This window comes from Monodelphis domestica, chromosome 1, assembly GCF_027887165.1.
Source record: "Monodelphis domestica isolate mMonDom1 chromosome 1, mMonDom1.pri, whole genome shotgun sequence".
NCBI lineage: Eukaryota > Metazoa > Chordata > Mammalia > Didelphimorphia > Didelphidae > Monodelphis > Monodelphis domestica.
The window spans coordinates 607,555,792-607,576,501 of NC_077227.1; the positions used below are offsets into that span (position 1 = coordinate 607,555,792).

Genomic DNA, 20,710 nt, shown 5'->3' on the forward strand with positions numbered 1-20,710 from the left:
TCTGACTGCATCTACACTGAAGGACCAAAAGGCATGGAATATGATATTCCAGAAAGCAAGGGAACTAGGTATACAACCAAGAATCAACTACCCAGCAAAATTGACTATTCTTACAGGGGAAAGTATGGTCATTTAATAAAATAGAAGAATTACAAGCATTTGTAAAGAAAAGACCAGCCTGAAAAGAAAATTTGATGTCCAAACACAGAACTCAAGAGAATCATCAAAAGGTAATTAAGACAGGGAGAAAAAACAAAAAACAAAGCAAAACAAAAAGTGAACAAACTTTCTTAAGGGATCCAATAAGTTAAAATGATATGTATCCCTACAATAAAAGAGGATATTGGTAACTCTTAAAAATTGTTATTATCACCTGGGTAGCTAAAAGATTTATACTTAAAGGGAATAGTGATAAACTGTATAGGATGAAATGCCAAGACATAAATATGTGTATATTCACATTCAGAGGAAAAACTGTGGGAATAGAAACATTGAAGAAAAAATGGCTTCTTGACTACATCGGTCAAAGGAGATATGATTGGAGATGTAGTCTCTAAATGAACAACCTAGTGCAAATATCAACAACATGGAAATAGGTTCTGATCAAGGACACATGTAATACCTAGTGAAATTGCAGGTCAGCTACAGAAAGGATGGGGGAGAGGAGGGGGAGAGAAAGAATATGATTCTTGTAACCAAGGAATAATGTTCTAAATTAAATAAGTAAATAAATAAATAAAGAGCAATGTGTCAAGATCTGCATGATATAGATAGGCTTACTGCCTATTGTTGAGCAATGTCTTCCAGGATCATCCCAAAATTCTCTGCAAAAAAAATTTCATTTCCCAGTAAGTGTAACTCTAGGTACTAGTTAGAGGGTGTTAGTTTTGGAGGCAGATAGCTCTGTTCTGTTTCTTATTTATACATCATTTGTTGCACATAGAGTAAGGACAGGAGGAACCAAACATTTATTGTGTCTATGTATCAAAACACTGTGGTAAATGTTTTTACAAATACATAAAAACCCTGGGAGGTAATGTTATTATTATCCCCATCTTACAGATGAGGAAACAGAGTCAAAGATTAAATGATCACACAGTAAATGGCTATGACTAAATTTGAACTCAAATCTTACTTACTCCAGGTCTAGTGCTCTATCTACTCCACTTACCTATCTGTTTCTTGGAGTAGCTGAGTAGGTATCATAGATTAACAACTTTAAAATTCTCTTTCTCTCTTGATTTGGTGAAGATCATATAGGTTCAGCTCCATTACAAGAGAAGGAGGAGAACCTTGTTCAAAGGCAAATCAAGACTCTAGAAGCATCAAAAACTTCCTTCTAAAAACTGGGCATTTCTCACAAGTGGTCTTGGCTGACAATAGTCTGAGGCTTCATCAGGAGTGTGTCACTAAGTGTAAATGGGCAGGTGGTAGGAACTTTTTTGTACTAAACCAATTACATTCTATTCTAATCCTTTTCCCTAGGAGAAGCCCCGTGAATCTTTCCAGTGAACCACAGCACTTTGAAAAAAGTCAAATCCTTTTTGGATCATGCCCACATCTCCTTTCTTTGTCACACATTTCCCGTTAGGAACCACTCTCTATTAACAGAGGAAAGGAACTTGATAAACACATTTATTCTAGTATAATAGACATAGATCATAGATTCTAGAGCTGGAAGGAATTCTAGGATCCATAGAGTCCAGCTTGTCATATACATATGGAGAAATGAAGATACAAAGAGACTGAGTAACTTGACCTGGGTTTTTTAAAGCCAAGTATGCCTGACTTGGAGGTTAGTGTTATATTCTCTACTCGAAGCTGCCTTTCCACACTTAACTAGCTTATCTCCTCTCAGGACTAACTGCATTTAAAAAGAGGATATGAAGAGAACAAGGTTTAAAACAAAAAAAAAATGAATAGTTGATATTAGAATTCCAGACATAAGTGGAATAAAATTTCATTTACAAGAGGATTATTTATTTCCCCCCCTTTTTTATTTAGAAAAATTTTCCATGGTTACATGATTAATGATCACCCCCCCTCCCCATTTACTTCCCCCTTCTGAAGCTCATGAAGAGTTTCACTGTGTCCTGGATCATTGCATTGCTGCTAGTAGAAAAGTTTATTATATTCAATTATGCCATAATGTATCAGTCTCTGTGTATGATATTCTCCTGCTTCTGCTCCTTTCACTCTGCATCAGTTCCTGGAGGTCATTCCAGTTCACATGGAATTCCTCCAGTTCATTATTCCTTTCAGCACAATATCTTATCACCATCATATAATACAATTTATTCAGCCATTCCCCAATCAATGGACATCCCCTCATTTTTCAGTTTTTGCCACCACAAAGAGCGAGGCTATAAATATTTTTGTACGTCTTTTTCCTTATTATCTCTTTGGGGTACAAACATAACTGGTATAGCTGGGACAACGGGTAGGCATTCTTTTAAAACCCTTTGTGCATAGTTCCAAATTGCCCTCCAGAATGTTTGGACCAATTCACAACTCCACCAGCAGTGTATAAGTGTCTATAAGGGGATTATGTAGATATGTCTAACTAAAGCCCATCAAAGTGTGCCACTTCTCTCTCCACTCCCTCTCCCCAGTCTTCACCTCTATAACCATATCTCCCCTCCTATAAGAGTGTGGCTCTTACATAAAACCATAATATAATGGAAAGAATCCAGATACTACAGTGATTAGGTCTGGATTTAATTCTATTTTTTTATTCAATCATTGTTTTATTGATCTATTGTCATTCATCCAAAGTTCATGAATTATTCTTTCATGCATTTATTCAACAAGTATTTATTAGTCCTACCTCTGCTCCTTGGAGATAGTGTGGTCCAGTAGAAAGAGGATTCAATTTGGAGCCAGGGAAATTGGACTCAAATCTTGGCTCTGCCCTTTGCTACTTTTGTGTCACATACTTTCACCCTGCTTCAGCTTCTTCATCTATGAAATCATAGGCCTCAATTAAATGACATTTAAGGAACCTTCCAACTTGAAATCTGCAATATTTACAATAACTTGGTGCTTACTACCTGTGTAACCCTAGATAAATGATTTAATCTGTGTGCCTCAAATTCCTAAGCTGTAAAATGGGGAGAATAATACTTGTGTTACTTCTAGAGTTCTTTTGAGGAAATATTATATATATATATATATATATATATATATATATATAACCTTAAAGCATCATACTTCAAATATCTATGATTTTTGAAGAATTGGCTAGTCCCTTGTGGTCAAACTGGCAATAATCTTCCCTGAACTTAAGTTTGTCCTTTATCAATAGATCAAAAATTCCATAAATGCTAAGTATCATTATCTTAGTTTTCCATCTATGAAATAGAATTGATCAAATGCTTCTTTACTGCAATAAGAACAGATAATTATATAGTTATATTGTTCACCTGACCATTAGCATGAGAAAGAGGATTTTTAGGCAGTTAAACATCTGATACAAGAAGACTAAGCATTAACTCTGGATTCATAGTACCTTGGTTCACATCCTAGATCTGATGCTTACCGTGTAGTATTGGGCAAGTAATTTAGCATCTCTTGCTTCAGTTTCCTCAGCTGTAAATGAAGGTGGTTGGATCAGAGGTCCCCTGAGGTTCTTTTCAGTTATAAATCTATAATCCTATCATCTTGTGGTCTATTTATCAAGCCTCTAGGAAAACACACTGAAAATTGTGTATCAAAGAAATTGAGGGCATATGCCCCAGGAGATCACCAGTTCATACACATAGCACATTTTGCAGAAAATAACAGGAACTTCTTGTGCCCTCTCTGCTATGCATGAACATGGTTCATGTGAATCTCACTTTCTTAACTTGTCTCTTGCTACAAAGGTCCACTCTATTCCCCTGTCTGAACTTTCTGTCCTGAGCTTATCAAGACTGATGAGGAGAGAAGATACTCTGTTAAATCTTGGAGCTGTCCAAACAATCCACCTCTGTCCCAGCCATATCCTCATAATACAGGAAGACATGAACTTCCTGAGAATTACCCCCAATCTCTCCCATCCCAAATTACAAGGAGAGACAGTGATTTTAACATGGAATACTCACCACCTTCTGTCTTGGCAGCACCACATCATTGGTTCAAGTTTCCTTCTTATACAAATTCTATTAAAACCCTTTCTCAGAAAAATAATGTTATCTTGGATCAAAATGTGTTGGGAGTGTCAGAAAGATGTTTATTATATTAGAATGTAGAGAATGCTCAAGAGTAGTCAAGGATTCAGAAGTACATTCAGAGAAATCAAACCCTTTGAAGCTGAAAACCTCTGAAAGGTACAAATACATACTCCTTTCCTTTTGCAAAGGACTTTGTAATATCAGAAATAAGTTTTTGTATTTAAAGTCCTAAGAATCTTTTTTCTTTTTCATGTTTTTCTCTTTCTGACCTGTGACTTCCCTTTCCCTCCCACAGATGATTTCATCACCATAACTTTGTTGTTATTACTATAAGAGTAATCTTGTAGTGAGAATATGGTTATATTCTCATTGCCCCCAGAGCAGTTGTAATAGAAAGGAGAAGTTAGGCTGAAATATTATACTGTTATAATTAACAATAACAATAATCAGGATAATTGATTATTTATACACATGGTCTGAAAAATACCGCAAGCCTCCTACGGAGCTTCTTCCTCATTCTCTCTCTGCCAGTAGAGTAATGCAAATTGAGGAAGCCCTGACTCTACTATAACACTTTGTATTTGTTGTTGTTGCTGTAGTTGTTATTATCAGGGCTACTATGAACCCATCTTCAAAAGGACCAAGCCCATTGGAAGAACATTATGGAGATATATGTGCATGACCCCTATATTTTTATACTCTTATCAGATCATCACACTAAAATTCTGTGAGATATATGATATTACTATCTCTATTTTATGGATCAGAAAATGGAGGCTGATAGAACTTCCATCCTATAGTCAAGCATGGAATTGAATACAGTCCTTCCTGACTCAAAGTCCAGCATTCTTTTTTTAAAAACCCTTGCCTTCCATCTTAGAATCAATATTGATTCTAAAAGAGAAGAGCAATAAGGGCTAGGCAAAGGGAATTTAGTGATTTGACCAGGGTCACACAACTAGGAAGTATCTGAGGTCAGATTTATACTCAAGACCTCCTGTTTTTAGGCCTGAAACTCTATTCTCTGAGTCACTGCATCACATGACCTGTAGATTCCTAAAAATACTCTGAATGGGGCAACACTTCTCCCCTTCTTGCCCCATCTTACTCTTAGGTTCCTGATAAACAGTTATACATCAGGTTTAAGGTACACCATGGATCTGAACTCCTAAAATTATAGCTTACTGGTAAGTCAACCAAATAGCATATTACATAAAAGCCATTTACTAAGATAATATATCATGAACAATAGTTAGAAGATATTTTCTCCATGAATCCCAAGGCCCATGATCCCATAAATACATATAGCATCCATGAGAAGAGCAGGCACATCTTAGAGTAAACTAGTAGAGAAGCACATGTTTATGGGACATGCCTGACTCAGAAAACATATCCCTCTAGTACTTAATTTCCTTGATTCCCTTTCCTTTCTTATAGTGTTCTCTTTGGCTACCCCTGGGTATAGCATTTCCACTGGAAAGGTGATTTAACTGGATTCCTTAGTCTTGTTTCTCTGGAGAGTTCAACTCCCCAATAGCCAGGGCTAATTTTCTCAACTCAGTACTCCTTTGGTCTTTTTTGCCTTGTCTCACTGGGTTTTCTTCCTGGTAGATGTAGTGTTTCCTACTATTCTTTTTCATGAGCAATTCTCTTGCAAGATGCCATGGCCAATATGGACTGGAGAAGAATGAAATTCCTTTCATCCCAGAGGTGAGAAAGGTTTCCTCTCAAGAACTAGGTTCTTTCCTAGTGCATTCTATTTTAGATTCAGAGGGCTCATACTCTTCAGAAATATCTATTACCTCAACTCACCCATAGAGTTTCTTGTTTTTTAAAGGGCAACCAGTGATATAGTTAATGGTTAGTGAACCCCTAATTCCATCAGCCTTGCTTAAACAACTTCACACCTCACAAAAATATGACAAATTATATTTTTGTAGTTAGTTTATAGTCTTAGTATATATTCTCTGCCCTTTAAAGTCTAATTTTTTTAAATATATAATTTTATTAATTGATTGGGTGTAAAATCAGTTGATCAAAAGGGTCCTGATTCTGTTCCCTGCTCCCATCTCATTGCATAAATATAAGGTACACTCATAAGTAAGTAAATCCCATTTCAAGTCCTATCTTGAAGATATGCTAGCTATATGATCTTGGGCAATTGTTTATCTTCTCAGAGGTCTAGAAAACTCTCTCAAACACCAAGTTGTGGTTAAGTTTCTGACCTACATTGAAGTTTCCTCACCTATAAGTTCCATAGGTCAATGAAATCACAGATGCAATCACTTTCTGTACTAAAAGATTATTGAGGGATTGATAGATAAGATATCTGGAAGAAGAGAAGTAAACATAACTGTGCAGGGATCTTAGAATTAATTACTGCTGAAAGAAAACCAAAAACATAACAATAATTACTATATGACTAGTGTAGACAATTTTTCTTATCTATATATGAATCAACAACATTCTCAATGAAGATAATAGAAGAAATAGTCTTTGCACAAGTGATATTAAATAATGTACTACATTTTTTCACTTTTCACAGTTGTCTAAAAGAAAATAAGAAATCTTATTTTTCTTATTAATTGTAAAAAACAATTATATTCAGTAGAAAATATCAATTTAAAAGTTTTTCCAACAAAATTGTCTAGTACACAAATATCAAAATGATTCACAAATCCTGAAAGGCATAAGAACACAAATAACCCTATTCAATGACTTTCTAATAATCAATACCAGGAAAAGCACAAAACCAGATGTTTGCATGCCAAAAGTATCCACTGCTGTGATAGAAGAAAACCAATGCAGAATCCAGGCTAAGAGGGATTATCTAAAGAGAGTGAGGTCCTGCAGATGCTCTGGATAAGAGATGACTTTGTACTTTGTACAAAGCACTAAAATAATGTTGAATCTCTGGCAAGAAATCTATAATTACTAAAAGAATTTTGGCCTGATCATCCACACAGAAAAGATCAAGGGGATAAAAAAAAATGTCTATGCCTAGATTATAACATGCATTCAGATGGACAAAGTACAAAGCTTATTGATTTGTATATATATGCCTGAGCTAGACAAATGATGTTTGGTCCAGATTTGAAGAGGAGGAGGAAAGTGGGATAGGTTGAATTTAAATAATTGCAAAGCTCCTTTAATGACTTCGAGCTTCTCATGAAATCAAATGTCCATCTTTTTTTTTTAATATCACCATTGTACTAGTATCTTTTCATGAAAGAGGGAGACATATAATTCATCAATTTCAGCAGAACTGAAAATGAAAATCACAAAGAGGGCAGTGAAGAGGTACATGATAGGTAAGCGTAGGATGCTACACAGAGCAAGTAAGTAAGAACAGGAGCAAAAGCCTTCATCCAGAAAGTGAATGATAGAAAGGAAAGATGAACTGATCAGATGGTAAGAATGAAGCATGAAAGGTGGATATCCAGAATGCTCCTCTCATATTGCTGGAAGAAACTGAAGGACTCCAAAATGTTAAGTGGGTCTCAATTCTAAATTATGGTAGGATATAGAACAAGAGATTCCCAGAATGGATTTCTATCTACATCTTTGAAGGGAGCTTCCAAATTCATGAAATCATAGATCTATTCAATTATTGGGTGTATGCAAGGTACTGCTTTATGTGTGTTAAAAATATATATATATTGTGTTAATATATAATTAATTTATATAAATATATAAATAAATTTAATTAATATATATTAATAATAATATATATTATGTGTGTTAAAATATAATCTTGAACCCAGTAGCATTTGTTTCAGGAGGAAAGATAAAAGATACAAATCAAGTGATTCCTACCACAGTATAAGAATGAATCATATTTAAAAAGCGTTAATGTTTACAAAGCATCTCCCCTCTCCCTGCACACACAAAACCACCCTACCAAGTAGCATAAGGATTACTATCTTTGTTTTGATAGGTGAATCCTTTACATTGAAGTCCTACTCTGATATCTCATCCCCCTCTTAGGTAATACTAAGTTCCCAAAGTCTGTGTCATTAAAGATCAAGCTCTGGCCATTCCCATAGAGGCAGAAAAATTACAACGTGAGCCCAGTATGGACAATAAAGTCTGTGGCCCCACCTAATGAGTTATGATAGGCTTATCTTCAGGCAGACTATTAGTAACTCTCCAAGTCCTTCTATTAATATGTATGAGATCAGTTATACTTGGTCAATTGAGGTCCCACATTTACAAAATTACAGATTTTCTAAAAAAAAAAAATCAGTACTTCTCCATAGCCACACAGCTAAATGTTAAATATCAGGAGTCTCTTGTTACTTTAGCCTATTGCTAGTTCCACTACACCATGATAAAAATGATATCAATTCTCTCATTCTCCACCATCCCCATTTTTTTTAAATCACTATAACTGGGACAGTTAGGTGGCTCAGTGGATTGAATGTCAGGTCTAGTGATAGGAGGTCCTCAATTCAAATGTGACCTCAGATAATTCCTCACTGTATAACTCTAGGCAAGTCATTTCACCACTCTGCTGCCTTAGAACCAATACATAGTACTGTTTCAAAAACAGAAGGGTTTTTTTTTTTTTAATCACTATAACACTTCTACGCAGAAAAGGACAATCTCTGACTGAATGAACTCAGGTGACTTCATTGGAGAGGTGGCATTTGGTCTGGATTTTGAAGAAGTAGAATGATAAATAATATGTTGAGGGAGAGGATTCCAACAATTTAGCTCAACAAACATTTAGCAAGTGCAGATTATGTGCCAAGCTCTATCTATGCACTAGAGATACAGAAAAAAAAAATGAAAGCTTCTGCTCTCAAGAAGCTTACAGTCTACTAGAAAGGCCCACACTCTGGGAAGAGAGAATACCTTGGGCAAACATGTGAATGTAGGAAAGGGTACTGGTGAGTTCATGGCCCCTCTTCTCATCACAGAAACACAACTGAGGAACACTTCATCTGGCAGTGAAATGCAGAATGATTTCAATGTTGAGAGAATGAAAGCAATGAAAAGAGAGGAAGCTATTTGACGACTGTGTGCAAACTCTGCTTCTGTTACTACCTCTCTGAGGTTAAATAAATAAATCAGTTAATTTCTCTGGCCTCAGTTTCATCATCTGTAAAATGAAGGGGATTGGGATAAATGACAGATGAGAGTTCTTCCTGCTTCTACATCCTTGATCCTAAGGTTGAATATGCATTTCATTCATTTAGCAACCAGAAAGAGCCCTAGCATCCAAGGACCCAGTTCCTAGACTTAATTTGTACCACTGATCAGTTTTGCGCCCTATGCAATCAAACAAATCCTCTCAGACTCATTTTTATTTGTAAAATGAGGGACTTGTACTAGATTCTGTTAAGCTCTTTGATTCTAACATTACCCTGTCCCCAGAGTGATGGTTTCACTGAACTCCATCCTGCAGCTTCCCAGGCTTTTTACTGACCTGATTAGCTGACAGTTTCCTGTACACTTGGCACAGGGAGCTCTTATCCCCTAAGGCGCCTTTTAAGACTTTGCCGCCATCCCTCACTTCTTTAGAAAGGATCACTTGTAGCGCTACCTGAGTCATTTACTCATATCCTATTCTCCTTCCTGACGCCCTCCATCTTCTCTAAACTGAATGGGGTCCTGCTGATGCTGCTGATACAGAAGGCGGGGCTGATTCCATTAGCTTAGCCCGGGTCTCCTTCCAGATGACATGCACAGCTGGAGATAATCTGTGGGTGGAGAGGGTTAACTTTTTCTCATTATCATGGGAGGGTATGATCCAGGTGACTCCCGCTGAGTCATACTGGGGCTCTACGTCCCACTCAAGTTCCGAGATTTGGGGGCGGGGAGAGGAGGGAAAAAAAAAAAAGATCCGCAACCCATTCTACTAGTTACAAACATTCAGACCCAGTCCTGCTCCCTCTGGGCTGGTCAGTAGACTAGAAATGGATACTAGACTACTACTACTACGTTATTTGGTCCCTTAGGAGGTAGCTGTAGATATAGTAGTGGACCTTGAGTAAGGAAGAAGAATTCGAATCCAGCCACAGACACTTAGCTGGGTAACCCGGGGCATATGATTTAATTTAGCTTCAATCTATTTGCTCATCTATAAAATGAGAATAATAGTAGGACTAACATTCCAAAATTGTTGTGAGGTTCAACTAAGACAATATATTTTTTTGTGCTCTGCCATAAACTAGGCTCAATGTTTGGGTAGAGTGGCCTGGAACTGGAGCCGATTACAGACAGCTTTTACGAAGTTTTTTTTGTTTGTTTGTTTTGTTTTGTTTTGTTTTGTTTTCAGGGAGAGGTCATAGGAACAAGCCAACCACCATTTATCCATCGGAAAGCTATGTGTGCTTCTAGGATCTGGGAGACCTGGGAGGTGAGCAAATCACTTCAGGGCACTGGAAGGGATGGTACTGCTTGCAGCACTGCTTCGTGGCCCTGGGACTCTTAGCGTTCTTGTGCATCCTCTCTTGGGGGGGGGGGGGGGGCGGGAATAGTAGGGAGAAAATATTACTCCCCGCTTCCCAACTCCTATCATCCTAACTCTCAGTTAGGGGTTAAATTGTGTTATATTTGGTTCCGAAGACCAGCCTTCTTATCCCCTTACACTTAACTTAGGGAGCCAGACTCCCAAACTCGAAAATGCTTTCTTTTTGCACTTGAAGAAGTTCTCATTCGCCTAAAAGTTGTATTTAAACGCAGATTGCTTCACTGACCTGGCCTGGAAGTAGTATAATAGCAGAATACATACACACCTCTGCCAAAGACTGTCTGTCCTTCACAAATCTGTCTGTCCTCTTTTAAGGGTCAGATGCTCCACAAAGTGGGAGACCTAGGCGGGGTCCAAACTTTTGCTGGAGCCCTCCCAAGCAATTTGCCTTGAGGGTATTTGGTAGAGTTCAACAGCACCCCCTTCTGGTGCTTTAAAGTAGTTGAGCACAGGGAGGGAGTCACCAAATTAAAAAAAAAAAACAAACAAACAAAAACAATACCTTTTTTTTCGGGGTTTTTTTTTCAGTCTATTTTGGGTTCTTTGGATTCATATTTTGCATGGAATTGTGGATTGATTAAAATTAAAGGATGAGAGCCATGGTCAGTTCATCCTCTATGTGAAGCTTTCTCTACTACCCCAGACTTTCAGTGGAAAGCTTTTCTGCTCCTCAGTCGCCCCATCCTTACCCTAAACCACACATTTGCCTGCACTATTCACTTGGTACTTGGTTCCCTTGGTTGGTTGATTCAGTCATTCAAAATATTTCTTTAACTCCTCTGACAGATACTCTGTACATATTTTTATATACTTAGATGTTTGTACATTGTCTTCCTGCTTTCGAATGTAAACTCTTTTAGAGCAGACATCATTTGCCTTTATGTTATAACCCCTGTGCTTAGAAATAATTGTTGCTTAATTTATATTCATAAAACTGCTCCCTTCTGCTTTTTAGTCAGATTGTAAGTCCTTCAAGGTGAGGGATCCCTTTCCTTACATTTCGTTGTATCTCCAGCATTATATGTAGTCTGCAGCAGGTACTTCTTAAATAGTTTTGAATGACATTATTTTCTTTTCCAAAGCACTGAGCAGCAAACAATTCCTATAGAAACATATAATTAACATCAGAACTTCTGGAGCCTCGATGTCAGAGCAAACTCAAGTTTTCTCTACTTTTTCCTCAGAGGCAGAAGCTCCTTAACCCGATGTGCTCATTTTCTGATACCCCCAGAAGCGTGTAACAGAGGTGCCCCGCATTGGGTGAAAGCATCCCAGGTTTAAAGTTAATAAAGTTGAATAGCTCTTTCCTTTCCTTTTCCCCTCTCTTATCCAGAGGAAATTTCTTTCATCAAACTCTTACAGGCACCCTTGATCAGAGACCAGTTGTCCTTTTAAACCCAATATTCCTTCATTCAACCTTATTGGGTAAGGGTATTGCTAGGCTAGGATGTTTTCTCCCTAAAGTTCACCATTCAGGAATTCTGCCTGCACAGCGATGTAATAAAATCTTTTCTACAAAGAAACAAACAAAAACACTTAAGAATCTGGAGTAGTGTTCGTGTATTTTCTTTTCTTTTTTTTTTTAATGGGAAAATATATATGCAGGCATTATCCTCTGAGATCATTTCTGATTGTTTGGGAGCTGGAGACCGTTATATTGTTTACTCTTCAATACTTTCCTCAGTCTGTGTTCTCCACTCTGTCCCCACCCCCAGTCTCCACACACCCCATTTACCCCACCCCACCCAATTCACCCTCTTTGACCTTCGTAGCACTCAGCAATTTCTATGACTGTACTTTACTCATAGAGCGAGGTGATCGCAGCGTTTTGGTAACACAATAATCAGAGAATGCACCATCAGCCCGTCCCACCAGGCACTTCCTTCCTTTCCCGAATTGCAAGGGAGGGCTGAGCACTTATAAAAACTTAGGCATCAACTTTCAGGCATGACAGAAACTTCCCTCGGCTGGAATCGGACGGTCACTGCATAGAACCGAGAGAGTATCAAGAAGCCAGATCTCCCTTTCGATCCCCGAGCACTTCAGGGCTAGACACCAGAGCCCCTGGAAGCAGAAGAAATCGCAGTCGATTTCACTTCCCTCACTCCTCCACCACTCCCTCTCCTTCCTCCCAGACAACTGGCCTCAGAGAATGCTGCCTTTCCTGCTCCCTCTCCTCTCTATTCTGACTATGGCGGAGCTGGGGCTCCCAGCCTCCCCAGCTCTGCAGCCCGGAGGCAGCCAGTGCATTGAGGACGACTGCTATGCTGTCTTCTGGAGCCCGGAGCAGTTTACTGGGGCGAACCTGGTCTGCCAGCAGTTCGGAGGCCACTTGATGACTGTGCGCTCCTCAGTGGCCGCCGATGTCATCTCTCTGTTAGCTCAGGGGGGCTCAGAAATCTCACTCCCTGCCAGTCGCCTTTGGATCGGGCTAGAGCTTGAGCAGAACTGCAGTCACGAACAGAAGGGCCAGCTGCGTGGGTTCAGGTGGGTCACAGGCGATACCAGCACCAGCTACAGTAAGTGGAAGCACAGTGGCCGTGGCGCCCTCTGCGGTCACCAGTGTGTTGTGGTCTCTGAGGATTCTGCTTCTGGCTCCGTGGAACTGGTCTGGGAGGAGCATTCCTGTGACTTGGTCACGGAGGGCTTTCTCTGCGAGTATAACTACTTCGGATCCTGCAAACCCCTCAACCTGGAGCCCAGTATCGGGGTCAATGTCACATACAGTACCCCTTTCGGGGGAAAGGGAGCTGACTTCCAGGCGCTGCCCCTCAACAGCCACGCCTTGGTAGTGCCTCTCGGTTTGGATCTTGTATGTAAGAAGGTCGAGGACACTCCTCGTTGGAGTAAGGAGAGCTTGGGACCCTGGGACTGCCGGGTGGAGAATGGTGGCTGCTCACAGATTTGCAGTCAAGACAATGGGAACCCTGAGTGCCTTTGCTCACAGGGGACTCTTTCAAAGGCCGACCTGCGCTCTTGCCTGACTGAGGGCGACTTATGCAACCCTGGGCGTTGTGACCAGTATTGCCAACTCAGCTCAGAAGCCCCAGGAGGCTACACTTGCATGTGTGATTCGGGTTACTACCTGGGCGAGGACGGTCACAGTTGCATAGACGTCGACGACTGCGCACTGGACCCCAATCCTTGCCCGCAGAAGTGCGTTAACACGCTGGGAGCCTTCAAGTGCGAATGTAACCCAGGCTTCGAACTGCTGGACAGCGAGTGTGTGGAGCTGCTCGACCCTTGCTTCGGAATCCAATGCCAACATAAGTGTTTACCTTTGGAGGGGGGCGCCTATCGCTGTATCTGCAAAGAGGGCTTTATGCCCATTCCAGACCAGCCCGACAGGTGCATGTCGTTCTGCAACACCAGTGAGTGCCCAGCCATATGCAATCCCTATAATCCGGACGACTGCCAGTGCCCAGACGGCTACATTTTGGATGAGGATCAGATGTGCAGTGACATAGATGATTGTGCAGCAGATGAATGCCGTGGGGGTGAATGCATCAACCTTCCTGGCAGCTTTCAATGCATCTGCCCGCCACCATACACACTCAGTAGGACAGGGCAAGAGTGTATACTTATAGAAATTGTCTCCGGTGATGAGGGTTCAGGAACAATCCCATCCACTGAGGCTACAGGTCCCACAACTTCCTCACCGGTGGCAGGACCTATCCATTCGGTCGTGCTCATTGGCATCGCCGTCAGCATCTTATCCATTATCACGGTGCTTCTTGCCACCATCTGCCACTTGAGGAAAAAGAAGTATTCAGCCCAGGCTACACTGGATTACAAATGCGCAGGCCCCACCAAAGAAGAGGTCTTGTAGCAGGTGCACATGGAGTCAGTCCCTCAGAAACTCTGAAAGATCTGGCTTATGCTCTCCTCACGAATCCAGGACCAAGGGCCCAAGGACAGCTTCAGTCCCAGAGCAGAGATGAGGGGAGCTGAGTAAACACAGATAAGCTTGATGGCATTAATTGATATTAATAATGACAATCCCTTCTCCTCCCCACTCAGTCTTCTGCTCTCTGCTACATTACTCCTACAACACACAGCACCTTAATTTTTTTTTTCTGATCTGGGGAGACTATTGCCAGAAACTTCTTTCCCAGATGTAAGGGAATGTAGTGGGTTATGGGACCCACACTTAGGGAGTAGTATGTAAAAACTCATGACAGTGACCAGCCATGGTGAACACTATGGTTATCAGTGAGAATATTGTAAGGTGTTTAATACAGATTACCAAATTGATTTGTGACCATAATTCAGATACTTCAAAACTGCACTCCTATTTGCCCTAGCCCCAATTCTGTCACCTTTGATGGATTAGGATAAATTTGGAATTCCTTGGTGGTATTTAGGATATTTTTTCCCAAATATCTATACTCCATTTTCCTTTTCATTTCTTCCTTTCATTTTTTAAAAAGAAAAATCTCTAGCTTTCTTTTTATAGGTCTCAAACAAGCATAGGAGTTCCTTTTAGCATATTAAAATAAAACTACTTTATTATGTGACTTTAACATTTCTCTGTGAATTTATATTATTTATAGCTCTCACAAATGTGAAATCAAGACCCCAATTTGTTCTAATATTCCTTGCCCTTTACCAACTCTCCCTCAACTTCTGAGAGCTAGGATAACTTTTACCTCAACAAATTCAGACTTCAAGCAGGATGCCTTTCTGTCCTTTCATAAAAATCCTACTCTTATCTTTCTCTGCTCAGGCTATTAGTCTTGGCCAGAAAAAATAACCACAGTGGGGGAAATAATCATTAAAAAATTATTTTAAACTGTTACTCAAATCTTCTACTTATATGGGCAGTATAGATTCAGCAAAGTTAATATGTTCAAAGTTTTAAGTCACTTTGCTGGGTTGGAACAGAAATAAATCCAAATGTCACTGTATCTATCTTGTTTTAGGATCTAGTTTGTGATTGAATTGGAAAGTCGATGTTATTGTTGGATTTTCTTTGTGCTTACCTTTTGTCTTATGTGATGGTGAAAATGCTGAGCATGTTGCTCTACCATGAAAAAAAAACTGATTTGAAAGTGCAGGGAAGAGCAATATCAGTGCTGGATTTGGGCTCAGGAAAGTTGGAGCTGAAGGACCCATTTTTATTGTGAGGAAAATCCAGAGCAGAGGGCTTGTGACAACAGACAAAAACACTGTCAAGGAAACTACTAAGTGTTGCTGTTGACAGAAAGCATTTTTAAAGGGTTGGAGGGTCAGGGGAGAGCCTACATCATCAAAAATGTAAGCCTTCATTGATCAGTCTCCCAGAAAAAATATACTCACACTTTCAAATTGCTTCTGTAAACCCAGATTTTAAATCTCTGGAAATTCTCAAACAGAGAATTAACAAGGAAGAAATAATAAGTCATCGTGACCTTTATTTCAAAAACAGAAAGTTTTATCCGATAGGCTACCTTTCTTGTAGAAATGACCAGGTACATATAACTTGAGACTGCTATGCAAGGTTGGAGAATGTTTTTTGGTCCAGTTAAGCTAGGTCGATGAAATTGTTCTTCAGCTGTTGAAAAAGAGCAAATGTGTTATGCAAAGTACCTTTTTTTTTTCAGTAAAGTTTTTCTCTAAAGTTTTGTAAACTTGGCACATTTGTAAATACTTATTTATTTATTGGAAACAAAAAATAGGGTACCAGAAAAAGCCTGGTTCCAGATTTCACTTGTAGAAAATAAAAGTTTTAAAATTGTTTGTGTTAACATGACTGAATCATTTATTTATTCTATGTTTTTTAAAAATCCATTTAAAAAATTTAGTGTGTTTCTTGTGTTCTAGATTCACATGAGACAGTACACAAGACAGCATGCTTCAAAGAACAATATATGTTATGGTATATTCAGTTATCTTCATTTTCTCTCAAAGATCCTTTCACAAGATGAAAAGCTTACATCTAAAAAAAACCCTATGTTTTTCTCTCACAAAACACAAAGAATTTTATGCTTCCTGTGCATGAATGCAGTACAAATTATTTATGACTTTCTGTAGTCACTTACTTTTGTATCATAAGGCATTATATATGTATGTATTTCTGATTACTTTGTAAGAGGATTATTTGGGAGAAAATATCAGAAAGTATAGCTGGATAGAGGACATCTCTGAAATGCTTCAAAAACAATACCTTCCATGACCCTCTGATTATGTTTTGTCCAGCATTGCTAAATTAGCTAAGGAAAAATTGGGATTTGCTTTGATGAAATTGCAGAGCATTCTGTATCAAAAGACCCTGTTTGAAGATCTCATTCTAGGGCACCTATTAAAATAAAACTCCATGACCATATTCCAAGATCTTGATAACAATCATTTTTATATAATCTACATTAAAAAAATAAAAATGCCAGTTCTTCAGTGTTCTCTCTATGCCTTTATCAATTATTTGATCTAACTCATAGTCCTCTTATAAGTGGTCTCTTAAAGCCGTTATAGAGCAACATTCAGGTAGAAATTGTAATGCCTAGATAAATATCCAGATACTTTTTAAGCATCTAGATAACTGAATGAATATTTCATCTTTCAACTGATTTTTAGAACTTGTCAGAATCTGTCTGAGGCCTTAAGTAAAGCAAATTCCACATGGAGCAAAAATACAGTATTTGGGAGAGCTGTCCTAAAATGTGCATTCTCAGATACAGACAAAATGGTGATAGCAAAATCATATTATATCAGTGATTAATGTCATAGTCAGACACAAGGGACCATCACTCCCCCCACCATGCCCCTGCAAGGTATCATTGTAATATTTTATATACATTTAAGTTGTCATACTATAGGGTAGTGGTTACCCAAGAATGTGTCTTCCTGGAATATGGTGAAGCCAGTTCTGTGGAGAGAGCAGATTGTTATATTTTCAATGTGAGTGTTTATACCTCAGTAATATACAAATATTACAATTCAGGGCCCAATTCGTTGTTTTGCTTATTACCTAGATTTTAGAAAGTAACAGAAAAATGTTAATAATACAGATTAAACTTAAAAAGTGTGTATCCTGTAAACACTTTTCCCCCCTCTGGAGAGCTGGTTATTAAACATTTACCAATCCACCACTTTATGGCTCATAGCTGCATTTCTTTAGGTATATCTTGAACTGTATGGAATTTAGCCATTCAATTATGTTACTATGTACAAGACTCAACTACTAGAGTGTGCCCCAATTTCTCAAAATGATAAGCAAAAAATGTTTGTTAATATTAAGGAAGCCAATGTCTTTTTAAGCCTCAGTCGTGTGCTCTGAAAAATAAGGATAATATCCCTTACCCAATCTACTTCATAGAGATGTATCAAATAGCATAAGATATTTGAAAGCACTTTGAAAACTATGTACATTATCATCATTGCTTTCTTTCATTAAATTTGCAGACTTTGGGGGATACCAATGTGTTGAGGGCAGCTTTGCATAGAGGATCGTGATGTCTAGACTCCAGTAAGTTCTAGATCCCTCCTCTGACACTAGCTGTATGACCCTGGACAGGTCATATAATCTTTTGGGACCTTAATAACTCCTTTAGGACTTTTATGTCTATTAAGCTATTGATAGCCTATTCTCTGTGTTGGTGAAGGGAGTTTCCCAGTGGAACACCCCAAGAGCTAAGTAAGTGGGGCCAGAGGCTCAATCCTCCACAGATGTTTGCTTTATCCTCTCAAAATGGCTTTGTACCATCTGTTGCATGGTAAAGGTCTTTTGACTAAACTGGCAAGTTAGTCAGTCATTAGTTATGACCCAAAGATAGAGGAACCAGGACAGGTTTTGTAGCCACCAGTCAATGGGCCCAGGGCATTGCCCTGATATGAATGTGGGCCATCCCTAAGTAATATCCACAGCCCTGACATGAAATTCATTTCACAATATATATATATATATGTATATATATATATATATATATACATTATACACATCTGTATATGCCTCTGTATTATAAATACATACACATAACACAGAAAAAAATACCCAAATTAATAGCATGTTTTTACTATGAGAGTTTTTTTTCACTTTAACTTAAATAAATTTTTTTATCATCATAGTTTTGATATCATTCATTTCAATATTTTTTCTCTTATCTTCTCACAACATGCCACCTTCCCCTTCCACCTTAGCACCTGAAGGGTAATATTTGAAAGGCCAGAGATAGTAGATTTGGTACATTTTTTTCTCATAAAATTATGAAGCACTATTAATATATTCCATATCATTCCCTAAGCTTCAATCTTGCACTCAACTTTACTTTTGCTATCATAGAATTTAGGCCTGCGTGGTAGCTTAGAGGTTATAAAGTCTTACCTCTCATTTTATTGGAAATTGTAAGAAACAGAAATGAAATGATTTACTCAAGGTCACACAATTAGTTAGTGTGGAAGTCAGAACTGAAACTTAGGGTGGTACCAGTGAGGGATGAAGTTGTAATAATGCCATTTCGGAAGACCTAGAACTTTTGGAGATAATGCAGGATGAAAGTGTTTTGTAGAGTTATTCTGATTGTCTATAGGAAGAAAAATGGCACAGTACTTCACAGGGGTCTCAATAATTATTCAGTGAATGAGCCAATATAAGAATGTATAAATGGCATTTTTTCTGGCCTAATTCAAATGATCTTGTGCAAAATGTTCTTGTAAGGCTTTATTTCTCAAAGAATGCTTTGTCATAGCATTAAGATCCCACAAGTAGAGTTCCAGGTTCAGGTTCAAAGTTGAGGTTCAGACTGAAAATCCAGAATTATTATGCTGGGTTTATGATAAGCTTTTAAGATACAAAAGGATCCAGTCTCACAGCTCATATTGTTAAAAACAAACCCCAAATGTCTTCTCTAGATTTCTAACCAGCTGCCAATAATTCTATGAATACAGTGCTATCAAGGTAGACTTGGGCCAGTATGAACTAAGCAAATCTGTCATTAGCATTCACCAGCTGTTTCTTTCAATGTCCTTTATACTCATTTGAACAACCCTTTCAAGAGATCCAGAGCTCTCAAGTTGGAGAAGAGAAATTAAAAAGCTAGTGAGAGTGATTAAGCAGACTTCTACTTGTAGCTTAGTGCCCCTTGTGCTCATTTCTAATTACTGTAGTTAGCTGATTAAAAGTAGGTATATAGGTGTGTCTAATTCTTTTAACCAATCACAAGATATCTCTTGTGTATTTATCCAATTAACAAAACACTTAATCCTTCTCAAATTGATTAAAGACTTGTTTGTACATAGTTTACACTTGTGATGGATTGATTCAATCATGAATAATGATAATCACTATTATAGCTAGCATTTATATAGCACATTAAGTTTTACAAAGTGCTTTGCATATGTTATCTCTTTTGACAGTGTCTTCAATGATTACATTAATTGGTATAAGGTAGAACCTTCCCTTCTCATTATCAGGAAAGAATTTTTAATTAGCCACAAATCAAACCTCTTCTGCAGCTCTTATCAAACCTTCAGATATTTTAACTAATGAAAACTGAGCAACCCACACAGGACCTGCCAACGAGAAAGCATTCCTTCTAAAAGGCTAGGGTTTTAACACTCCAGGGCTTAACAAAGTGCCTGTCACATTTTAGTCACTTAATTCCTTGCTGGCTTGAGGGAATTTAAAAGGGGAAAAAAAAGTGAGTACATGTAGTATTTCTGGGGGAAGGAATTTTTTTTTCCAGTCTGTATTCTGACTGTCCTTATTACAAGAGTTGGTTCAATTTTCAAAATAACTCCTAAGAAGACAGAGGATGTAGTGTTCCAGGTATCAGGAGATGAATTATAGTAGTACATATCCAAAGTATTTATGAGTTCTCACTTTTTAGATTTTCTATTTCCCCAAAAATGAATGAGAAAGGATAAAAATATTCCTACCAATTTTGCTAAAAATGTATGTGAACAGAAATGAAATAATAAAGCTGCTTTTCTTTGAAGAAATGTAATACTCAAATATGAAGTTTTGCCACTCCCTATGACTTGAAAAGTAAAATTTAAGATAAGATTTGAAAATTATCATCTGATCTTTTTAGATGCTTCTTTTTAAAATTCAAGGAAAAAAAATCACCATTCCCCCACACTTGTCTCTTTCTAGGACATCCCTTCT

General features: G+C 38.3%; 1 protein-coding gene across 1 annotated transcript; it reads left to right on the forward strand.

The window, feature by feature from the left end:
- The first annotated feature begins 12,820 nt into the window (after positions 1 to 12,820).
- THBD (thrombomodulin) lies at positions 12,821 to 14,458 on the forward strand. Its single transcript, XM_056817809.1, has one exon. It carries the CDS (start codon positions 12,821 to 12,823, stop codon positions 14,456 to 14,458), a length of 1,638 nt encoding a protein of 545 aa, XP_056673787.1.
- The last annotated feature ends 6,252 nt before the right edge of the window (positions 14,459 to 20,710 follow it).

Coding starts and splice junctions, on each gene's coding strand:
- THBD (XM_056817809.1), top strand. CDS start 12,821: ATGGCGGAGCTGGGGCTCCCAGCCTCCCCAGCTCTGCAGCCCGGAGGC.